Source organism: Malus domestica, chromosome 07 (genome assembly GCF_042453785.1).
Source record: "Malus domestica chromosome 07, GDT2T_hap1".
Taxonomy (NCBI): Eukaryota; Viridiplantae; Streptophyta; class Magnoliopsida; order Rosales; family Rosaceae; genus Malus; species Malus domestica.
In genome coordinates this window covers 22,535,328-22,558,989 of record NC_091667.1, presented here as the reverse complement: position 1 = coordinate 22,558,989, position 23,662 = coordinate 22,535,328, and the positions used below count along the sequence as shown (strand labels likewise).

Below are 23,662 nucleotides of genomic sequence, written 5' to 3'. Positions count from 1 at the left end.
TTTAACGTAAATAAATATAAATATATATAGAAAAATAATTTTCACTTGTAAGTAAAGCCACAACAGCAAGTGGCTCTCTATTACAGTGATTGAGAGAAGTGTTGCTATTGAACCACATCGTGAGTTCGAACTCCGTCAACTCCCTATTCTAACAAATCTATCATTTGACCAAAACTAAAATAAAATAAAGCTACAACACCACGTGATTGTGTGACTATTGCATAAAAAACTCGAAGAAAAAAACCCCACAAAATTACAGGAAATTGATTAGTGAAAGGTGACAAAAGAAAAAGATAATGACAGGAACAAAATTATGAAGTGGAGCCTCCCTTTATTCTCTTGCAATTTCCACTTGTCTCTCTAAAGAAAGCTAAGAACAAAAACAAGAGAAGGAAACAAAGGGGGGTCATCATCCTCCATTTCAATTTCATCATCAAAGTTGGTCATGATTATTCTGACCCAGAAAATTAAAATCGGAAAATACTTCATATTAATGTTGTATAAATTATATAAAAATTGGTAAAGGTCGCTAAACTGCTTCTTTGGTGAGCCAATCCTTTTCTGCCGCACCCATTAATTTTTGTATTAATTTTTAATGTAATTTAATGTAATCTTTTATATAGACTCTCCAATTTTCATCCTTTGGCGTTTGTGGGTCAGTCCAGTCAGTCAATCTATCTGCATTTTTTTGTAGAGTCAATTTTTACGTTGCAAGCGGTTTGCTTTGCTTATGGTGTAATTGCAGAGAGCCGCAGAAAGCCAGAAGCACTCTAGAGAGAGATGGGTTTGCTGACGAACAGAGTTGAGAGAAATGAGATCAAGCCAGGAGACCACATCTACACATACAGAGCTGTATTCGCCTACTCTCACCATGGTTCTCTCTCCCTCTCTCTCTTTTCCTTGTTTTTATTTCATTTAGTTTTCTGGGTATTTAATTCTTGATTATATATATTCTTCTTGAAGAATTACACAATGTGGGTTCATGGAGTGATGGGATTTCTGGGTTTCTTGCATTTCTTCCATTTGTTCGTTTAATTCTAATTTCTGGGTTCAATTCTCAGCTGAATTATTGCATCTTGTTTCCTTGAATTTCAAGTTTCTTTGCCTGCAAGTTTATGGTTGTGGATTCCTTGATTTCTTGCAGTCCAAAAAACAAATACTTGTTGACTTCTTGCAGTCAAAATAAAAGAAATTGTTACAGTTCAGATAGAAGTAATTTTCTTCTAATTGATTGCTTAGATCACCCTTGATTTCTAAATCAAATACGTGTTGACTTTTTGTTTGAATTTGTTGAGTAGTTCTTCAAATCGTTCGATTACACGGATAATCGTTCTGTGATGTGATGTAACTGAATTTTTCTACCCTTGATCTCTGCTGATTATTTCGGCATGATGATTACAGATGACTAGTTTCTCTTACCCGTACAAGACATGACTCCATAGCCACCAGGAGGTTCAAAGTTCACTTCTTTTAATTTTCTACCTTTTCTTAACCTTGTTGAGTCATCAAATTCGCTTATGAAGTCGTTTTAAGCACTAACTTCTGTTTCGGATATTGTTTATTGGATGGTTTGTATGGCTCAACACAGGAAAACAGAAATCGACCGAAGTATTTGTGCCTTCTCTTGTTGAACTTGAGGAAGTAGAATGTGTTTCCCCTTCCTTTTTTCTGTTGTTCGTAACCTATTAACATTGCTGACTTGCAGTATTCAACCGTAACTTGGACTCGAAAACTGAATTCCTAAATCAATGTTGTCATATAAGTTCCCCGATTGCTAGAATAAACACATTTATTCTTCCGATTTAACTAAGATGTCTCATCACAAGTTACAACATGCTATGGATTTGCAAAATGTACTAAAATGTACTTGGACGTATTATATGAAGAATATGTCTGCATCTGTGCCGTGAACTTCACATTTAGGTGGTTTGATTTAACCTGCGTAACGGAATGTCGTAGAAAACTTCAACATAAAGTTTTCTCTCGTCATTATCTTTAGCACCTGCTAAACGATTTATTTCCCCTGATTTTGTTCTTCCCATTGCAATTTTCAGTTTTGTTCATTCTGTCAGATAAAGTCCAATTTTGAATTGCTCAAATCATACAGTGCTTAGTTCATTTGAACTTATTTCTCTCTCGCGTTACTCTCATGTTTGGATCGAGTTTAACCACGAGCTGTGTTGAAAATGACATGATGCAGGTATTTATCTTGGGGGAAGCAAGGTGGTCCATTTTAGACCCAAAAGAAATTTGAACTCCAGCACTGAATCATCATCTGATGTTTATGATTCAATGTCCTGTCCCACCACTCCTGACTGTGGATTCCGGCAACCCAACAGTGGTGTTGTCCTCTCGTGCCTGGACTGCTTCCTGAAAAATGGATCTCTTTACTGCTTTGAATATGGGGTTAGCCCTTCAGTTTTCCTTGCAAAAGTACGGGGTGGCACATGCACCACTGCAGCATCCGACCCATCAGAAACGGTTGTCCAACGTGCCATGTATCTTCTTCAAAACGGATTTGGCAACTACGATATTTTTCAAAACAACTGCGAGGATTTTGCTATGTATTGCAAAACCGGTCTCTTGGTAATAGACAAGCAAGGTGTGGGAAGTAGTGGTCAAGCTTCTTCTATTATTGGTGCCCCATTGGCAGCCATTCTTTCTTCTCCTCTGAAGTTGTTGATGCCAAGCCCGGTTGGTGTGGCTACTGTAACAGCTGGGATGTACTGTATGAGCAGGTATGCAACTGATATTGGCGTTCGAACTGATGTGATCAAGGTCGCCGTGGAGGATTTGGCCGTGAACTTGGGTTGGGGCAGTGACCATGAGGAGGAAGTGAGTGAGGACGATGATTCCGATTCCTCTCTTACACAGATTACCAGGTGATTGAACATGGTTCTTGTGCAAGTCAAGTGCCGTTGAATAAGCATTTGTCGACGTTAATGACTGAAATACTGATGTGGGTTTTACAACTCATTTGAAACTCACATAATAGTGTCTTATAATTCATGCATGGAATGAATGAAAGCAGTACTTATCTGGTGTCCGTAATCGATGCTACTGTTCGATTTTTCACTCCAAAATAGTCATCTTTCACTCTTCCATCCGTTGTTTTTTAAAATCGAGAAAGAAAATTGGAAAATAATTTTCAACCAAATCGAGAACGTTTCAAATTAGTTGCGCATTATTGGTAAATCGCAATCGCAAAATCAACTGTTCAAACGGACTTGTTTTCTGTACATATACACAGTTAATAGAAGCAGCACTCTGTAACACAGATTTTTCGAAGGGCCTCTATTGGCTTCATAATCTTAGGTACCATACGGCAATGCGCAATTGGCATGGGGAACTGTCACAGTGACATTCCCGTTGAATGGAAGTTTCTCTCCTGCAGAGGGCTTGTCACCGGTCTGGTGTTGCGTTTTATTTCCTTGGGGTGCAGGCTTCATATCTGCCTGGCCTGCAAGCTCATTGACTGCATCAACAATTCCACTGATTCTTGCTGCATTTTCAATCAGCAAAGACACCAATGTGGTCACCGGAAGAACCTCCACCAGTGGTGCTACGATGGGTTCTCCTTTGCCATCATCATCGGTTGCTTCTGATGTCGGTAAAACAAGCCAGATAGGCACAGATTTCAAAGATTTTTGAAGCTCCTGCACTGCTTTGTTCATCTCCCAAACCAATGAGTCAATCTCAGATGATTTTTTCATGGTTTTAATTGTTTTCACCATTTCTGTCAAGATGTCTGAAGAATGTATGTTTGTTGTCTTACAGGCATTGCTGAAATGCTTCTTTAGGTTTCCGATTCTAGCCGGCGTCTGCCCATAAACAATATGCAACTTAAAACTACATAATCTTAACAGAGATAATATGTTTGATGTAAAACGCCAACCTTAATTTCCGACTCCATACAAGCGCTGAGAGCCTTGACGCAGTAAGCACAACTGCGCATCGATGCGCCAATCTTGAGGTACTGTTTCCATGGATGTTTGAAGTTGAAACTTCCATGTGCAGGCTCCCATCTTGCAAATTTATCCTGCAAAATCGAATGACCCCATGGGAAAGAAAAATCAGCAAATCAATCTCGTCGCCTATCGATCCCATGTAACACGATGGCATACCAAATTGTCTTCTGTTGCCTTCGAATCGAGCACACATTTATACCCCTTGATTTGCTTAGTAGAACAATTGTCTTCAGTCACAGCTTCATTGTCTTTGAAGTACTCCAGCACATATCCTGCAAAATATTGTCATTACTAATACTTTAGATTCTGCCGGGGGTAAAGAAAAGGATAATTAGAGCTCGTTTAGGACTGCTTCTGTAAATCCAAATATTACTTGTAAAAGCACTTGGGAGTGCTTCTTTAAGAAGCATCTAGCAGGTGCTTGTCCACAAAATGCTTCTATGACCAAGAAGCGGTTTTAAGTTTTTCTACCAAATGCTGTCAAAAGAACTTTTAGTTGGTAGAAGATGTTTTTAGCCTTTTCAGAAGCAGTCCGAAACAGGCACCATCCAAGGAATCAGCCAGTTTCTCCAGGTTATTATAGATCAAACAGTGGAGCTGCTGACCAGCCCAATTGGGATAAAAGAGAATGCTAATTAGAATGCAAAAGAAGGTCCCAATGCCAACAGTGAGCAGTCTATGGTAAGCTAACTCGAACAACTCTTCCACGCGATATCCGGAAATCGAAACTAAGCTGAAGGTGAGGATGAAGCGAGAGAAGGTGGCTGCCGAAGCTGCAAAAGTGAGCACCACATAAGTATTGTTTAACTCGAGCGAAACACCAGCGAAATGAATTTAGAACAGCAGATGCACATACCTAGGAGGAAAACTGAGGTTCCAATAATTATGGGCTCAAAATTTTGTCCTGCCTTGCAAGAAATCCAATGGACACCCAAGCCAAGTGATCCTGCAAGAAAAGTTCCTGCTGCTCTATTTATGCTTTTGTATAGTGTAGCACCTGCAATGAAATGGCCAATTGGTTACTTTTTTTTTCACTTTAACTTGATGCTGTGACAAATTTTGTACGGGAAGAGACTTCCTAACGTTTTTTTTTTATTTTTTTTTTATTTTTTTTTATTTTATCAAGTTAAGGGTGAATCAAGGGACATAAGTAAAGAGAGTTGACCGGAAATTACTCCCTATTTGGTAATAAAAAAATTGGTTTTTTACAGTTTTACTCACCAACAGTTGATTCAAAAACTACCACAACAGTCATATCCGCCCACACTGCGTTCCCACCTACACCTTCATACAAAGACCTCATGTAGTAAAAAAGCAACACAACTGAAATAGCCAACCCTACTTTGAGAGCATGGATCGCCTTTCTGGGCTCATCAACTCCTAACTTCCATGCCTTCACTAAAAACCTCCAAACTTTCAGCACCAATCCTCCAACCATACCCTTCAACCCTAGCAACGCCTTGTCGACTAGCCCGGATTCTGGAACAGATGCATTGTTTGTCCCATCAGCTACATTGATCCCCCATTCGACACTAACACATCATTTTCACTCACCATGTTGGCAAGGGCTCACAAGAACAACGGAATTAGGGCGGTTCAGACTAAATTGAAGCGCTTAGTGGTTTGCCTTAGGGCTGGTTTAGTATTGTTGTGCTTTGAAAAAAAGCTGCTGTGAGAATAAGTGGCTGTGCTGTGAGAATAAGCGGCTGTGAAATAAAGCAGCAGAGTGTTTGGTAAACTTTTTTGTAAAAATGCTTTTGGAAAAAAAAAGTAGTCTGATAGTGGGTCTTTTCATTAAAGGAGCATTGTAGCTCCGTGTGCTTTGAAAAAAAGCCAGTTTTCCAAAGCTGCAAATAGCAGCTTCAGCTTTTTCCTTTGATTTCAACTTATTCTCACAACAGCTTCCAAAATAAACCTTTTTTTTTTAGTTTACCAAACACCTAAAACCCTCACAGCTTTTTTTCATAGGTGCTTTTTTTTTAAGCACCTCACTCCCAAACCACCTCTTAATGTACGATCATTAAGCTTCATGTGCCTTATATATTATTCACCAGAACTTTCAATTCCTTGAGCACATAGATTAATGGTCTTACAGATAGCACTGAAAATACATGGCCTAAATTTGGTAAGTAGTTACTAGTATCGTCATCTCCATTAAGCTTAACTTAATGGCTTTGAATTAACACTGTCTTGGTGCTGTTATCTTGTTAGACAATTAAGTGGATAATATGTTTTAAGTACAGAAACCGCTTGTTGTTCAAAAGGTTTTAAATTGAGGACATGAACTTAACCATTAGGGTTTGGATCATAAACCTAAAATCCCTAAAAAGCATGACCTAATTAGTGCAGGGCTAATATTTTAGTTGATCCACTACACCATAAAACGCATTAGGTACATATTAGAAGTTTTATATCTTCAGCTTTTAGATTGTTTAAGAAATAGAGGCCGAGGGCAATCCATGTCATCTTTGATCATTGGAAATATTATGTCGAAGTGCCTATATAGCATTTTTTTTTATGTCTGAATCATCTTTGATCAACTAGCTCTTAGCTTAATAGTACTTTGGCTCTTAATACTGAAAGAGAAAGGTTTCACGTTCAATTCCACCACCTGATAAAGAATTGTAAATATAGGAATTTCTATGTGCTAGACTACTAGTGCTACATCAACGTGCCAAAATGTCGTGGCATTTAACTTTTGTGGCCACAATCTCTCCACAAGCTGTATCATTCAACATGCTTAGTACTTTGCTCTCTTCAGTTTCATCTGGTAAGAAACTATTTCATTCATGCAATGGAAAAAGTTAGGGAATGAAAGTTAAACCATTACTTGTTGGTTAAGAAACTAATCAATGGAATACAATCATTTCTAAAAGTCAACTCACAAAAATATATTTCCTCCCAAAAATGTTCCTACCTACTTACACTACTACAATATTAGCTTTAGATGACGGATGATGGTGACGGATATTAAAAAAATCATGTCGGATAAATTATATCCGACACATCATTTAATTAGTGACAGATATTAGAAACATGATGTCGGTTATATCCGACATAACTTCCTGACGGATATTTAGTGGCAGATATCAAAAAAAAAAACTGTCGGATATAACCAATAGTATTTTTTGATTTTTTTTTTAATATTTTTGACAGATTCTGTCGGTTTTTATGTTAATGGTGGCGAGTATAACCGACAAATATTGACTATTTTATTATTTTACTTTCTGGCGGTTATTATTTTAGTATTCTAGCGGTTATAACCGACAGAAATGAAAATTTTATTATAACCATCGAAAACTTTTATTCCGTTACCTAATCTCTGAATGTTTGTTTTTTGTAATTTTTTACGTATGCAATCTTGGAGTGTGTACAAACAAGTTTGACGGTTGGATCGTTGAAAAATGTTTCGTAGAATGCGTATCATATCAAAATGGTAGATTAAACCAACACTTCGAGTTAATGTTATATTTCCCCATCAAGTATAAAATAAGATTTTGTTGTATCCACTAGTGTAAATATTTTAATTTGAAGAACGAATTTGTTCAATGCATTCTTATATGGTTGAGGAGTGTAGCTATAAAAAATCATCAAAATCGGAGCTAAAATAACCATTAAATTGTGATTTTTCATTTATAACCTTCGAAAACTTTTGTTTTGTTACATAATCTCTGAATATTTATTTTTTGTGATTTTTTACGTATGCGATCTCGGAGTGTGTACAAACAAGTTTGACGTTGGATCGTTGAAAAACGCTTCATAGAATGCGTATCGCATCAAAATAGTAGATTAAATAAACACTTAGAGTTAATGTTATACTTCCATTAAGTATAAAATAAGATTTTGTGGTATCCACTAGTGTAAATATTTTAAATTGAAGATCAAATTTATTCATTACATTCCTATAGGGTCAAGGAGTGTAGCTGTAAAAAATCATTAAAATCGAAGCTAAAATAACCATTAAATTGTGAATTTTCGTTTATAACCGTCGAAAACTTTTGTTCCGTTATATAATCTATGAATGCTTGTTTTTACAATTTTTTTACATATGCAATCTTGAAGTGTGCACAAATAAGTTTGATGATTGGATTGTTGAAAAAAGTTTCGTAGAATGCATATCGAGTCAAAACGGTAGATTAAACAAACACTTAGAGAGTTAATGTTATACTTCCCCATCAAGTATAAAATAAGATTTTGTGGTATCAACTAGTATAAATATTTTAAATTAAAGATCAAATTTGTTCAATGCATTCTTATAGAGTCCAGGAGTGTAGCTGTAAAAAAATCATGAAAATCGGAGCTAAAGTAACCGTTAAATTGTGATTTTTCGTTTATAACTGTCAAATTTTTTTATTTTGTTACCTAATCTCTTTAATGTTTGTTTTTTGTCATGTTTTACGTATAGAGTATGTACAAATAAGTTTGACGGTTGGATCGTTGAAAAACGCTTCGTAGAATGCGTATCGCATCAAAATAGTAGATTAAATAAATACTTAGAGTTAATGTTATACTTCCATTAAGTATAAAATAAGATTTTGTGGTATCTACTAGTGTAAATATTTTAAATTGAAGATCAAATTTATTCATTACATTCTTATAGGGTCGAGGAGTGTAGCTGTAAAAAATCATTAAAATCGAAGCTAAAATAACTGTTAAATTGTGAATTTTCATTTATAACCGTCGAAAACTTTTATTCCATTACGTAATCTCTGAATATTTTTTTTTACGATGTTTTTACGTATGCAATCTCGGAGTGTGTACAAATAAGTTTGACGGTTGGATCATTGAAAAAAGTTTCATAGAATGCATATCTCCGTTAAATTTGCCTAAATTTTGAAGTGAGAAAATTAATTTGTGCTAAATTTTTATTTATGTTTTTCAAGTATTGATTAGACAATATTTAGTTTGTGTGATGACATTTTCATTGTACAATTGTCTTTTTGTTTCTTTATCGCATATTTTACATGGATTATTATCTATTAAACCAAAAGTGTAAAAATTATCTATTAAACCAAACAATTATTTATTTAATTTTTAAAAAATATTCTATTTTAATACATATTATTTATTTATTTATTAAACCAAACAATTATTATTTTATTTTTTAAAATCGTAACAAAATTTTGGGGGAAAATTTAAAATTTTCAGAGGGAATTTTGGGGGGATTTTTGCCGCTATGTTTTTTGTCGGTTATAACCGACGGTAATGATGGGTTTAGGTCGGTTTTTATTTTAATAAAATGTTTCTGTCTGTTTAATCAACAGTAATGAAAATATTCCAAAGTAAAACCCCTCTATCTTTTCCTTGCACCGATACTTCTCCCTTCCCCATTTTCTCATCTTCTCCTTCTCTTCTCTTCTCATTTACTCCCAGATTTCAACTGTACCCTCGTTTCTGTAATCTCCATTGAGATTTTTCTTTCTGGATTCTCAACTGCAGACTGGTCTGCATGCTCAGCACAAATCCAAGGCATTCACTAAGCTTGTTGTTTGCAGTATATATGTTCAGTGATTTTCTGAACAAAAACGTTTTAGATTTGAATATGTGGCACTGATGCTCCAGGAGGATTGCTCTTCAATGGTGGTTCTCTGTCTTTACATCTGAGTATATTTGTTCCGTAAAATAGTTAGGGTCTGGGTTTGGGTCTTCCAATTCCAACGAGCTGTTACACCTGCGCACCGTGTATCGTGTCGTCAACCACAATCCTCTCTGTTTTATCTCCAGAGTTCCAGCCATTTAAGGTAAGCAATTTCATATTTAACAAAACGAATTAGGGATCACATGCGTTTGAATTAGGTTTCAAATTATGATTTACAAAATGGGGATTTGGAGATTAATTTTTTATTAGGGTTTTAATTTTGAGAAATGAGTAGGTAGGTAGGAGATAAATTTGATTGCATCAGAATTTGGGATTTGGGATTGTTGATGTGTGTTTTTTTTGTTAAAATTTGTTAGTAGTTAGTAGTTACCCGGCCGAGAGGTGATTGAAAAACTTGAATAATTTTGTGTTGTTTGTTTCAGTGGGTTGGATGTTGTTGGTGGTGGTGCTACGAGCGGATGTAGTCGCTCAGAACGGTTAGCACAACATTATGGTGCTGATACTGCTCGAGACACCTCAAATACGGAGCAGTAAGGGACAACCCATCCCATGAACTCGTCGGACTCGAACGACCCCATGATGGAGGGTAGAAATAGGTGAGGGTTCGGGCTGGATAGTCTGGTCAAGACCTGGATTTCCTAACGGGCATGGCGCTCGGCGTCTAGCTTGGAGCAGAGGGTGGACTTGTTGACGACTTTGAGAGCGAATGGGCGACGGGCGGAGGGGTCGGACGACAAGTCGTGGACTAAGAAAACGGTGCCCATTGCTCCCTTGCCTAAGATTTTAAGGGCCCTGAGGTTTTCGAGATCGAGCTCAAGCGAGGTTTTAGATGGTGAATGCTATGGAAAATGCAGAAAGTTCAGGGGATATGGAAAATGCAGAAAGTGATTTATATATATTTTTATTATTAATCCGATAAGAATTCTTTTATTTATTCTTATTAATAAATTGTATGTCGGTTATATCCGACAGGAGTTATGGCGGTTTTAGTATTTTCTGTCGGTTTTATCCGACATAAATTCTCTTATTTATTTATTATAAGTATATATCCTGTCGGTTATATCCGACATAATTTCTGTCGGTTTTAGAGTATTTTCTGTCAAAACATTCATTTCCTGACGCTGGCAATTTTGTTGCTTATTATATCCGCCACTGCATCCATTTTCTGTCGGATTTTGCTTGAAATCCGACAATAATATACATTTCTTGTCGGTTTTTGGACCGCCAATTATAGATAATTTTGTAGTAGTGTTATATAGGAGACATGATGAACTTAAACCAACATTAAAGTATAACAAACCACGCTGAAATATGCTTGAACTTATCAAAGTCATTGAGGAGGTTGCTACTACTTCAAATAGTTTGTCCAATGACATGCTAACCAAACTTGGAGATTTGGTAGGTCTTGTTTCTTATGTTACGAGAAAAATTTCTTTACGACATCTTGATCAATCAACTGGTTATGACTCATGCCTGAACTTACCAACTGATAGTGGCTGGAACTATGCGGTGTCATGCATCGAGGGTTGTACTTACATCACACGGGTAATGGGAGGCATAAACTAATTCATGCTCAAGTTTTTCTCCTCATGTCAGAGAGCTTTGTAGCTACCTTGGTTGAATAGCCTTAAACTTGATGCATTTTGGTTTGTAGTACTATGTATATGAGGATACCGGTAGAGATGGGAGCATTCCAACATTCCACCTCCACCCAAATGGCTGGCCTCACAAAGACCTAAATGGGGTTTCTATTACCAGAAAACGTCCATTCAGATGATATCTAGTGGCAAGCACGTACTTGATGAGATCCCCCTTTTTCATCCTATTCATTCCTTAAACAAGCAAGTACCTTATGTAAGTAAAGAAAAGGGTTTGGGATCAGCTGCAGGTTACGAAGTCAAATTAGTCGTGAGGCACCGAAGATGTCCATGTGGAGAAGTGAAGGCTCCACAAGAAATTACGAAGTACTGAATTTGCTAGCCAGGATAGGAGAAATTGCCCCTTTGGTTGAAATGGGCCTTTAGCTTGGGCTGCATTTTGCTTGGTAATACTATGCACTTCTTTCTTTTTTAGCCAAAATGATATTTTAGATTGACATAACTCTACACTTTGGTAATTGAGATTTGAAATCAATAAAAGTGGTTCCTAAATTTGCCCACCATCAATTATTTTGGTTATTCCTTGAAAAATATCCATTAAATAAGATAGAATGACAAAAATACCCTCAATTTTTGTCAAATCATTTTGGCTCATTGTTTATTAAATTGTTTTATTTTTGTCATTTTGGTCCTTACTTGGTAGAATTTTCATAGAATGACTAGAATGATTGATGATGCACAAACTCAGGGACCACTTTTACCGATTCCAAATCTCAAAAACTAAAATAAAGAGTTATACGAATCTTATTAACATTTTATCTAAAAAGTCATTTTTAACACACATTATCATTGCCAAGCAAAAGAAAGTAAATAAAAGGCAAATTATAAACTTTATTGACAAAAAGTTGAGCCAACCACAACCTACCCATGCCTAATATCCACTTTGAGTTAATTGGCTCGAGCCTTGGCCCTTGTCTTTATCAAACTATTGATATTGGGGCCGTCTACTATTTATTTGGACACCAGCTTTCATGATTTGATTGTGACACAGACTTCACACCCAAGTATTTAATCTTGCAACCAATTTCTTGTTTTCTTAGAGTTCCAGAAAAGAAGGGCTTTCTTCCCATTTCTTTCATTAACTTAACTTCCAACAACTCTGCGGATTATGAAAGTTATCGGAGATCGTTTCAGTGTGTTGATTTGGTAATTGGTATGTTCGGAGAGTTATGGGGATCTTGGATTGTGCATGATGAATGTGGCTGATTTATTACTCCAAGATACTTTGTCATAATAAGTGTCATCTTGAATATTCATTGTTTTATTAAAATGATTGTTTATTGTTTTTATTACAAGCGATATTATTACTTGATAACAACACACCACTTGCTATCAAGAGGAAGAAAAGAAAAAAAGAGTTTGAACTTGAGATGCATGAAGTTGAAGAGAATGACGCTTACATGAGGGCAATCCACTTGTTAGATACCTTAACTTGAGTGATTTTTAATGATGATTGTATGTGAGGACTTCAAAAGAAACATATTAGACCATGAAAAAACATTGAGTAGTTGTTAGCGTCTTATTAGTATATTAATTGATTAGCTATTGAGCACTATTGTACACTTGTATGTTTTGAAATTCACGTGAATTACGTTAATAATAAAGTTTATTTTATAGGGTTATGAAAAAAAGTTTGGAAATTTCCTAAAGGGCTAATTTTCATCCAAATAAAATTGAACACCAAACCAAAAGAGTTACCATGGCAGCTATTAGCAACTAAAGAGTCAAATCTACAAAAAATTCAGTGATCTTGTCATCCTTAACCTACTAAATAAATTCAGTCAAGAAATTTGTAAATTCAAAATAAATTATTTAACAAGTAAACAAATCCACAAGAAGATCCTATGTGGTTCTATACGGCGTCGTATAACCCCGTGAAATATCGATACTCCCCTCCGCCGTTAACCCAACGGAGAGAAATAATAGACTTCATATATAAAAAGCAAAGCAAAACAGAGTGCTCTGCTTTTTGGGTTTTGGATTTTCGAAACCATCAAACACCCAAAAAAGGACCAAATCTTGAATCCGACACGCAGATTCAATCCCAGCTTATCCTCAAATCAAAACCCACCAAATTCTTCAAGTTTTCGACCAAACGGGTCGCCGAATCAAAACCCAGGATCCGAAATTTTGGATGGCTAGTCTGTATGTAAAAGCTGTGCCACCTGCGGATCTGAATAGGAACACAGAGTGGTTCATGTACCCTGGTGTTTGGACCACCTATATCCTCATCCTCTTCTTCTCTTGGCTTCTCGTGCTCTCAATCTTTGGCTGCTCTCCCGGCATGGCTTGGACCATAGTCAATCTCTCTCATTTTGCGGTATCTTTCTCTCTCTATGTGGTTGGTGGTGTGCAGATGTTGTCTACTGGGTTTGATTTATTGGTGTTGTTTTCAATTGGGTTTGTGGAATTTTTTATGTTTGTTGATTAGAGGCTGTTGAATTTGATGCTTAATCATTCAAGTAATTGCATTTAGTTGAATTTTGTATGAAACCCATGTTGTAATTATTCAGCTCAATGATGATGCGTTGTGTTTCCACGCATATGATTAGGTGTAGCTTTCGTAATTCTACATGGGTTATTTCGATGCTTAATTAGGGCGTTTCATGTAGTTATTGGTTTCATATGAGGTATTGTGTGGAGGGTGAAGACCTAGTTTGTGAATTTCTTGATTTAAGGTAGGATTTAATCCATTTTGTTATCTTGTAATAGAGGGTATGAGTTGGTTGTTGGAGTCGTCTGTGGTTTAGCTTAGAAAACGAGGTTAATCATGTGAAGCCTTATGGTGCGGATATACTAATTTCACTATTTAGTTTGGTTGTTACTAAAATTTGAAGGAGAGTAGATAGATGACATTTGAATATTACAATTTCATTTTTTGTTTAGAGATGCTAATGTTACCTTAACTGAGCTGAGCAGTGTTTTTGAGGTCAGTTAGTTGTTAAGTTTTTGAAGACAATGGCATGAAAGGATTCCATACACTTTGTTCACGACTTGGGGGGATTGTCATTGTAACTCTTATCGAAAGCTATTCTTTGTTCTATTTTCAACTGTACTCTAATGTCCTATTTTCTGGGACTTGGGAGTTCAGGAATAAGTATTAGATATGTCCCCATTGATTGTATGCAAATAGATAATTCTCCAATTATATGGTGCTATGGTTATAACTCATAACGGTTCTTCATATCCAATTAATGCACATAACTGGTAGTTGTATTTTTAGAGTTGTATACTTTGTTGGAGACGACCTTGAGGTTGCCTTTTGTTCCCTAGTTTTGGTATGATGTTTCTGTGTTTAATCATTCAACGGTCTTTCCTGAATTATCTATTGATCAAAGGCTTTGGGCCAAATAACATTTTGATTTATAATCCTTAAGCAGTGTGTTCAGTCTTCTGCTTTGTTAGTTTGACCTCTTAACTCTAGGTTAGTCTCATTCAATTTCCATCTACCGTATTTGAAGAGTCTGGTTCTTCTTCAGGTCACATATCACTTCTTCCACTGGAAGAAAGGAACTCCCTTTGCTGATGACCAGGGGATCTACAATGGACTGACATGGTGGGAGCAGATGGATAGTGGAAAGCAGCTCACTCGCAACAGGAAGTTCTTAACCGTTGTTCCTGTGGTGCTGTAAGTTGATTTTTATGCTGTAAAATTAGCATTTTCAACTCTTTACACTAAGATTAAATATTATTGAACCTCTTGGCTGTTAAAGATTTTATTTAAATTAACCTGCCCAGCTCCAGAAGGCTGTTGTCAAACCTTTCCAACCATGTGTTTGTTGCATATACACTTTTGTTGAACTGTCCCAAACATACTACACCAAATATTAGGTCCAGTTTAAAGCTAAGCCTGTACGTGGGTTGGGACTCTGTACCAGACTCATTCAGGTGGCCAGCTACAATAAAGAGGACACTGGTCATTTCTTATTTAGAACTTAGAAGTTAAAAAAAAAATGAAAACTTGTGATAGTACATTTAGAATATTAAGAATATTAAGAATTTCTGGTTCTGGTCTATTGGCTCTTTGGGATTACACTGAACACTCCACCTGCAGTTCAGGCCAGATTTTATGCACTGCACATATTACAATTTGTTTGTTTGTGGTTGCCTTATGGACCACATATCAGTGTTCCATATTAATGCCTGCAAGGAAGCCAGATTTTAGTAAAATCTACCATAATTTTTGGATAAGAATATGACACCTCCATTTGAGATGTCTGCATATCCATGGAGCAGTTTGTGAACTCATAACATAATCCTAGGTATGAATTCAGTCGTATCCTCTTGCTATTTTCAACCTTTTTTACCATCAAATAATTCACGTAAACTTATTGATCACGTCAATATTTGGTATGGCTAGGATTCGTCTACCACTAGTATGTGCTTGATTGGCTTCCCAACTTAGAAGTATGGCGTTTATAGATCCCCAAACCCATATACCCGGAATTAGATTTAACCTGCTGCGGTTGGAGAAGTTAGCTTCCTAGATCTTGGTAATTTTGGGAGTCAGTTTCTCTTGGTCAGAATCATTGCCCGTGTTTTTTTTTAATACATTATTACCAAGGCATTGGAAATAAATAGAAATTTCTGAAGCTCTGATTATGATAGGATTTGTATGAACCTGCTGACAAATACCAGTCCTAAAGATGACAGTTTTTACTAGGATTATGTTTTGGAAGCTTTGTTAGAACAAAAACCATGTCAGTTCTCATTTTTGTCTTCCTTATATCCTGCCAGGTACTTGATAGCTTCGCACACAACTGACTACCAGCATCCGATGCTGTTTTTCAACAGTCTTGCAGTCATCGTGCTGGTCATAGCGAAATTCCCCAACATGCACAAAGTCCGGATCTTTGGAATCAATGGAGATAAGTGAGTTGCGCTTACATATGGGTTGACATGTTCAAAAGTCAGAACATTGTTATCTTATTCAGATGGAGAGCTATATCGTTGTATAGAAGTTGGAACTGGAGGGATATTAGAAAATATAATGTTTTTTCTTTGTGCTTACGGCGTTTCAAGGTGCCTCCCAGATGATGAAGGAATAATTGTATTATCTTTGTACAGTAGAGAAATTTTTATGTATGTGGGAGAGTCACTGTGCTATATGAGCGTATCACATATTTTGTCTGTTTTTTTCTTCGTAACTTACATCTATTTGATAATTTTCCATCCTGAAAACAGTTTTATGCCTGAAACAGATAAAAATGTGTGGATATAGATTCATGGAAACTTTGACAGCCTCTGGGTTGGTTACTGATGTATGGTAGTGATTCATTGACATGGAGATGGATTAGTAAATGCAATTAGTCGTTGGATGGTCAAATATGTGTCAATACTAAGTGTAATTAGGCACTCAAGAAACATCAATAGGTAAAATTAAAAAATCCTTTTTGTTTTTATTGAACAAAAAATTTTCTTTGGTAAATCAGTGGAAATTGGCAGGTCGGATTTTCTTTGGTCTGTGCGACACTGTAAGGTAAAGTTCTCAAAGGCTCACGTGAATACCCCGTGTGGGTTACTTTCCTAAATGGGTTTAGTGATCCAGAAAGGAATGGGTGATATGATCATACGAAAACTCCAAATTAAGATATGAAAATGTATGGACTGAGAGTTGGTGGAGAAAATGGTTTATCGACACGCTTTCCCTGGAACCCACTAAACCAAAGGGAATGTTTGAGAGGTCCCATTTTAAGTACCCTAAAATCAAAATTTAGAAGAGAGGAGGGGTGGTCTTTGTGGGGATTTCCTTCTGATTTTATCAATGTTTTTTTTATAGAAAGGCATGCAAGTTATGATGATCTTTCATGGAAGGAGTCTTCTAAAACCGATCAGCGGCCGGCCGAGTGTTTCAACAAATTGATTAGGTTTGCTTTCGGTTGAGGCAGGTACTTAATTAAAATTGTGAATCTTTGTAGTTTATTGCTTATTAGTTTGGTGGTGGTGTGTGACTTGTGTCTAAGAAACCCTAAAGTAAGAACATAAAATACTGGGTAAAAGAATGTGTATTGGGTCTACCACCACTAGTACTAGTGCCTAGATCGGTTCTAGTACTTTAATAATTGAATTGGATCTTATTAGTGAGTCTGATTGTTAATAGAATAAGTATTCATATACCCACTAAATTTAGGGTTTATATCACAAATGTCTCTGAAATTGATCCACACCATCAAAATAGTTCTTGAAATTGAAAATCGATCAATGTAGTCCCTAAAAATAGGTGTCACAAATTATTGTGATCTTTCTGTCATAATTCTGTCAAAAATTATGTTATGTGCTGATGTGGCACATAAATGGGGCACACGAGATGTAAGAGTTTTTATCACAAATGGTCCCTGAAATTGACCCAAACTATCAAGATGGTACCTGAAATTGAACATCGATTAACGTAACCCCTGAAAATAGGTGTCGCAAATCAATGTGGTCATTCCATCACAATTGTGTCAAAAATTCTGTTACTTGCTGATGTGGGTTTAATAATTAATTAGAAAAGTTGTCAAAATACCTTTTTGCAGAGTGAGATTATCTCAAGGTAGAGCTTACCGTTCTCCGTGTCACCAAGATCACCTAGGGAGCACCCAACAAGCTCTCCAAGATTAAAGTTGTTAGGTTGTCGATTGCCCAAATGTTGACGGTGGAGTCACAAAAGTAGTCACCAATCCAAGCCGTCACCAAAGGTGGTCTCAATCTTGGTCAATTTGATGAAGGGTGATCGAAGGGTGTAAAGATGGGTGTCTTGAGATTTATTTATTTTTTTCCAGAGAAGAGATGGTGAAGGCTACCATAGATAGAGGTAGAGGAGTATGGGTTGGGATCGGAGGTGATTGCGGGGCTGAGTTTCTTGGTTGACAACTTTTTTAATTAATTGTTAAATTATTAGACCTATTTCTAATTTATTTTTTATTTAGTTGGACTTCTAGGTCCATCAGTACATAATAAAATTTTTGACAAATTACGATAAAAGGACCACATTGATTTGAGACATCTATTTTAGGACTATATTGATCAATTTCAGGGACCATCTTGATGGTGTGAGTCAATTTCAAGAATCATTTGTGATAAAATAAAAAAAATCAAAAATAAAACTTGTGAGACCTATTTGTGTGTCATATGAGCACATTGATTTGTGACGTCTACTTTCAGGGACTACATTGATCGATTTTAAATTTTAGGGACAATCTTGATGGCATAAGTTAATTTTAAAGACCAATTGTGAAATAAACCCTTAATTTTATTTAAGGGTAAAATTAAAGGTAGGCCTTCATCATTTTAGGTGCCCAATTTGTTTTCTAACGAAATGCTTTCATAGCTGGAAGAATCTCAGTTGTGTATAGATAAGACGTCAACCCTAACACCTCATACCCGCCTTATTCTTGTGTGCTTCGAGAAAAATCTGTGTGGAGTTGCTCTCACGAGATAGACCAATCCATTTAAAGCATAGTATGTGTTTAAGAAATAATATTGATTATGGATACATTCATGTCGGCATTGTTAGGTAACAAAAACGACCTTAAATAAATTTTTATAGAAAGATTTTAGTGCATAATACTAATGAGTATTATTATGTGACAAAAATAACTTTAAACAAATATTTATAAAGAGAGAGCTTAGTAAACTATTCAGCATTATCATGTAACAAAAATAATTTCGAATAAGTATTTATAAGAGAGAGAGAGAGAGAGAGAGAGAGAGAGAGAGAGAGAGTTGAGTAAATTATGCAGCATTATCACGTAACAAAATCAACTTCAAACAAATATTAAGAGGGAGAAGTTATAATTCAATCTAGTTCATAGACAAAAAGGGAAAGCGCAAGTGCGCAACTGATACACTAGTACATTAACTAGATCAACAAGTCTATAAAATAATACAACAAGTGCATTATCAAATGCATGTCCTGGACTTGATAGAAGAATGCATGAATGCATGTCACGTTTCCAAGAGCCTTACATTCATTTGTTCTTCTATATCCCCTACTCGATATCAAGTACTGGATTTACAAAACCCTCTTGTAGAAAGCCAATCCAAAATAAGAAAGGAGAGGAATACATACATACATACATACATATATATATCTATATATATATATATATATATATTAACAAATTAGAAACCACATTTTATCCTATCTGTTAGTTCTGAACAACTTCAAATAAGTAACCCAACTTTTAAGGGCAAAAAAAATAAAAAAGGAAGAAACTAAAAGTGAACATACACTTTCTTTCTTGTCTTTTTTTCTCCCTCATCCGATCCTTCACTTATTTAATCATCACCACGAGCCTCCACCTAATAAACCATTCCAATACCCTGTTGGGTTCCCTTGCCCCTTGTTCTGATGATGATCAAGTACTTCATGATGACCTGCAGTGCTTGAAATCTGTTTCAAGTGATGATCCCCAAATGGAAACAATATCCTTCCACCATTAACATTCTCATGATCATCCCCTCCATACCTATTTCCAAGCCCATCAACACAAAAACCAAGGCTTGTTGGTTTGAATTCTTGCAGCGAGAACCCTACTGATGATGGTGGATAGAGTACTGTATTTGAATGATGATCAGGCATATTCTGGGTTGGCATGAATGAATTCACACCTCTAGAAGCAATGCCAGTCCTAAGAAGCTCCATAGCTGAAAGATTAGGAGCTGATGAGGAATTGGTACTGTTGTTGTTTTCCATTGTAGTACCATGGTAATGTGCATCTATAGAATCAAAGGTCAGGTTAAGATCTTGGCCTTCATGGGTAACCCTAGGGTTTTGGTGAGATGATGAAAAGTGTGAAAGGGTTGTTGGTGGGTTAAGATCAGGAATAGTAATCTTTGACGATACTGAAGCCGATGAGGATGTGGATTTCTTGTTCTTCCTTGAACCTCCTCCAACTGGGACATTTCTGAGAGTTCCACCTTCAGTCCAATACCTTCTGCATGTCTTGCAAAAGTACCTTGGTTGAGTGAGGCTGTAGTTGTTGTAGTAACAAAACTTGGTGTTGGTTGAACTGCACCTTGGACAATTCAATTGCTCTTGAGGTCTAGCCCTTTTCTCCAACACTGACCTTGTGCATCCATTGGATCCCATCTCATGATCTTCCATGGGCTTCTCAAGTTCTCCACTTCCCTAATTATAATTAATTGACAACCTCCCAATATTAAGAGAGTGAAATCAAAATTAAGAGCCCTAATTCATTTTAATGAAAATTAAACAAAACGAACAATATATCCTACAGATGCACACGGATCTAGAAATCTAAATAAACATGGAGATAGATCATCATAACAAGTAGCTGCCTAGCTAGAAGTATGAAATAACCTTTTATCTTTGGATTAAAGATATCCAAATACCCCACACAGTAATTATACATATGTTTCAAACACTTTGGAGCTTGATCTGTCTTTCTAACCAAGATTAATTAAATTTGGCTCATGGAACTAATGCACATTAAAGAAAGGAAAAAGAATACATAAGAAGAAAAATTATAAATCCCCCCACCTGCAGCCATTGAGCAGTATCCATGAATTCAGAAGAGAAAAGGAAAGAAAGGAAGCTGATGACTTCACAGAGAGAGAGAGAGAGAGAGAGAGAGAGGGAGAAAGTGTTCACCTTCTTTGTCTGCAGCTGCTCTAAGCGGAACAAAGAATGTTTTAGATTTTCTTTTAGATTTTGTGTGCGCTTATCGCTTTATGCATTGGCTTACTTTATGATTGATGATGAAAGGTTAAGAAATGTCTTTATTTTGACTATAACCCCAAAAATGTCACTGCATTAGTGCTGTTAATTGTATTATTTTATGTGAGATTTTTGTCTGTTTTTGCTTAGAAAATTCATTTTTATTCATCTTTTGTGGAATCATTAGTGTATGTAGTGATGGTGGTGGGTGGGTTTCTCTTTATTGACCTCATAATGCGAAAGTCTTGATTCTTGTTCTTCATTGTCACCCTCTCTTTTAGATGTTTTCTAAGGACCATACATGAACATGGATTAATGGTTCTTTTCGTTCATCGAAGTATTGTAATTAAATTTCTTAAAGTATCCTCGGTATGCTCAATTAAATAGGAAAGGTTAGAGAAATCAAAATTTTAAACTAAATTTTATAAATTGTATGACATGGTTGTTGATGATTAAATTATTATTTAAGTGCTAATTCATGTGCTTATTTTCTATTGGTGACACATCATATGATTTACAAATTTGGTCTAACAAATTGGTGTATCAATACATGTGAGTTTCATCTTTATTAGAGAGATAGTTCGTACAAACATGGTAAATAAACGAGATAAGAATAGCATTTTTGTTAAGTATAGTGTTAGGAGATCAAATTTCTAAACCAAATTTTGTAAACCAAATTGTAACATCCCACATCGCCCAGGGGAGCGATCCTTAAATGTATATTCTCATCCCTACCTAGCACGAGGCCTTTTGGGAGCTCACTGGCTTCGAGTTCCGTCGGAACTCCAAAGTTAAGCGAGAAGGGGGTAGAGCACTCCCATGATGGGTGATCCACTGGGAAGTTGCTCGTGAGTTCCCAGAAACAAAACCGTGAGGGCATGGTCGGGGCCCAAAGCGGACAATATCGTGCTACGGTGGTGGAGCGGGTCCGGGAAGTGGTCCGCCCCGGGCCGGGATGTGACAATTGGTATCAGAGCCAATCCCTGGCCAGAAGTGTGCCGACGAGGACGTCGGGCCCCTAAGGGGGGTGGATTGTAACATCCCACATCGCCAAGGGGAGCGATCCTTAAATGTATATTCCCATCCCTACCTAGCATGAGGCCTTTTGGGAGTTCACTAGCTTCGGGTTTCGTCGGAACTCCGAAGTTAAGCAAGAAGGGGGCTAGAGCACTCCCATGATGGGTGACCCACTAGGAAGTTGCTCGTGAGTTTCCAGAAACAAAACCGTGAGGGCATGGTCGGGGCCCAAAACGGACAATATCGTGTTACGGTGGTAGAGCGGGCCCGGGAAGTGGTCCGTCCCGGGCCGGAATGTGACAAAATAATGTTAATGAATTATTTCTTATCAGTGATACATCATTTAATTTGTAAATTTAGTTTAAAAATTTAATCACCTAGCATTATATATATATATATGTGTGTGTGTCAAGATTTTAGTCATACAGTCCGGAGGAATAATTACCTACCATGAATGCAGTACTAGTAATTTAGATGATTGAGTCGAGTCTTCCAACCTTTTTCTAAAGTGTGTGTATATATCTATATAATTTACCGAGATTGAGCTACTTTAATTATCCTTCTCAAAAACAACAAAGTAACAAATTTTCTTCTTCTTTTTTAACAAAGCATCTTCAAAGATTGGCTCATGTTGAGGTACTTTAATTAACCTATTCATATTTTTGAGCAGTACTATTGTTTTTCTCGTTTCTTTTTGGTATGTCATAAAGATATATAGACTAATTTGATAGAAGTATGGGACGAGTTTAAAGGCACAATCATATTATTAGAACCCTAATTGATTAATGATATTAGTAATTAGTTCAAGGGAACCTATTATATATATATATATATATATATATATATATATATCTGGTGGAGGCTCGGACCAATCCATATTCTCATAGACAAAAGTTTTTGTTTTTTATTTTTTATTTTCTAGTACAACGATGTATTTTACACTAAGAGAGGGTGGAGTTCGGTTAAGCCATATAATGGGCAACCTAGTTTTGTATCGAATTCGCCATCCACAAGATTCGAACCTAAGACCTCTCACTTACATGTGAAGAGGAATATCACCGTATTGAATGGCTACATAGACAAAAGTTAATATCTGTCGTATAAATTGAAAGAATAAAATCATTTAAACCTCTATTAATTAAGTCGATTTAGTGGTGCTAAAAAACCCTAGCATGCATGAAGTTGTTTGAAACACTAGCTGAAGTAGCATTAGAGTGAGATATGAGAAGTGGTGCTAATAAACGTTCATATTCTCATTAGAAATAAGAAACAATTAGTCGTAGTTGAGTAAAGTAAATTAATTATGAACTCCCTTAGCTAAACAGATAATTATCAATTTTGGAGACTAATTAAATGGAAAATGAAAATTTGAAAGAGTAAGGAGGAAGTGAGAGATTAGTAGGAGAGCCGACAATAAGCGACAAAAGGAAGAATGGGCGGGACCCAAATAATGGGCGGTAGAAAAGAAAAGAGATGGAAAGAGAGAAAGCGGAGGAGATGATAATAGAGAGTAATAAGTCTTAGTGTGGGTGTTGGGATGTCTTTTATGTGATGGTGACATCCAGTGGCATGCTTGATGATATTGAATGATCTGTTCGAAACAGCCAAACCCAAAGGACTCAAATTCCCACTGCCTCTTTCTTTTTCAGAGTTGGAGGCTTGCAGATGGCCAGATTGCCACAGATTGGGCGTTCTCTTCAGTCTTTTCCTTCCTACCAAGTCCAATTCAACCCAACCAAAGTTAATACCCCACTGCCTC

The 23,662-nt window shown here is 36.4% G+C and overlaps 4 protein-coding genes across 6 annotated transcripts; 2 read left to right on the top strand and 2 right to left on the bottom strand.

Moving 5' to 3' along the window:
- The first annotated feature begins 301 nt into the window (after positions 1-301).
- LOC103439377 (protein LEAD-SENSITIVE 1) lies at positions 302-3,051 on the top strand. 2 transcript variants are annotated; one of them, XM_008377937.4, is made up of 3 exons: positions 302-545; positions 746-874; positions 2,201-3,051. In XM_008377937.4, exons 2-3 carry the CDS (start codon positions 781-783, stop codon positions 2,884-2,886), a joined length of 780 nt encoding a protein of 259 aa, XP_008376159.1. In that variant the 5' UTR covers positions 302-545; positions 746-780; the 3' UTR covers positions 2,887-3,051. The 2 variants fall into 2 exon arrangements, with proteins under 2 accessions (XP_008376159.1, XP_008376158.1); XM_008377936.4 differs by having other exon boundaries at positions 336-545; positions 695-874.
- Positions 2,716-5,999, bottom strand: LOC103439405 (aluminum-activated malate transporter 10). Its single transcript, XM_070825728.1, has 7 exons — positions 5,956-5,999; positions 5,190-5,500; positions 4,825-4,965; positions 4,514-4,741; positions 4,125-4,240; positions 3,896-4,039; positions 2,716-3,821 (listed from the first exon to the last, which is right to left on the bottom strand). Exons 1-7 carry the CDS (start codon positions 5,997-5,999, stop codon positions 3,312-3,314), a joined length of 1,494 nt encoding a protein of 497 aa, XP_070681829.1. The 3' UTR covers positions 2,716-3,311.
- A 6,683-nt stretch (positions 6,000-12,682) lies between these two features.
- Positions 12,683-16,355, top strand: LOC103439379 (uncharacterized). Its single transcript, XM_008377938.4, has 3 exons — positions 12,683-13,545; positions 14,705-14,853; positions 15,963-16,355. Exons 1-3 carry the CDS (start codon positions 13,360-13,362, stop codon positions 16,099-16,101), a joined length of 474 nt encoding a protein of 157 aa, XP_008376160.1. The 5' UTR covers positions 12,683-13,359; the 3' UTR covers positions 16,102-16,355.
- A 2,640-nt stretch (positions 16,356-18,995) lies between these two features.
- On the bottom strand, positions 18,996-20,935 carry LOC103439380 (dof zinc finger protein DOF2.5-like). Of its 2 annotated transcripts, none has more exons than XM_008377940.4 (2): positions 20,821-20,935; positions 18,996-20,337 (listed from the first exon to the last, which is right to left on the bottom strand). In XM_008377940.4, the coding sequence occupies exon 2, from the start codon at positions 20,311-20,313 to the stop codon at positions 19,492-19,494; it is 822 nt and encodes a 273-aa protein (XP_008376162.1). In that variant the 5' UTR covers positions 20,314-20,337; positions 20,821-20,935; the 3' UTR covers positions 18,996-19,491. The 2 variants fall into 2 exon arrangements, with proteins under 2 accessions (XP_008376162.1, XP_028961586.1); XM_029105753.2 differs by having other exon boundaries at positions 20,710-20,836.
- Between the last annotated feature and the right edge of the window lie 2,727 nt (positions 20,936-23,662).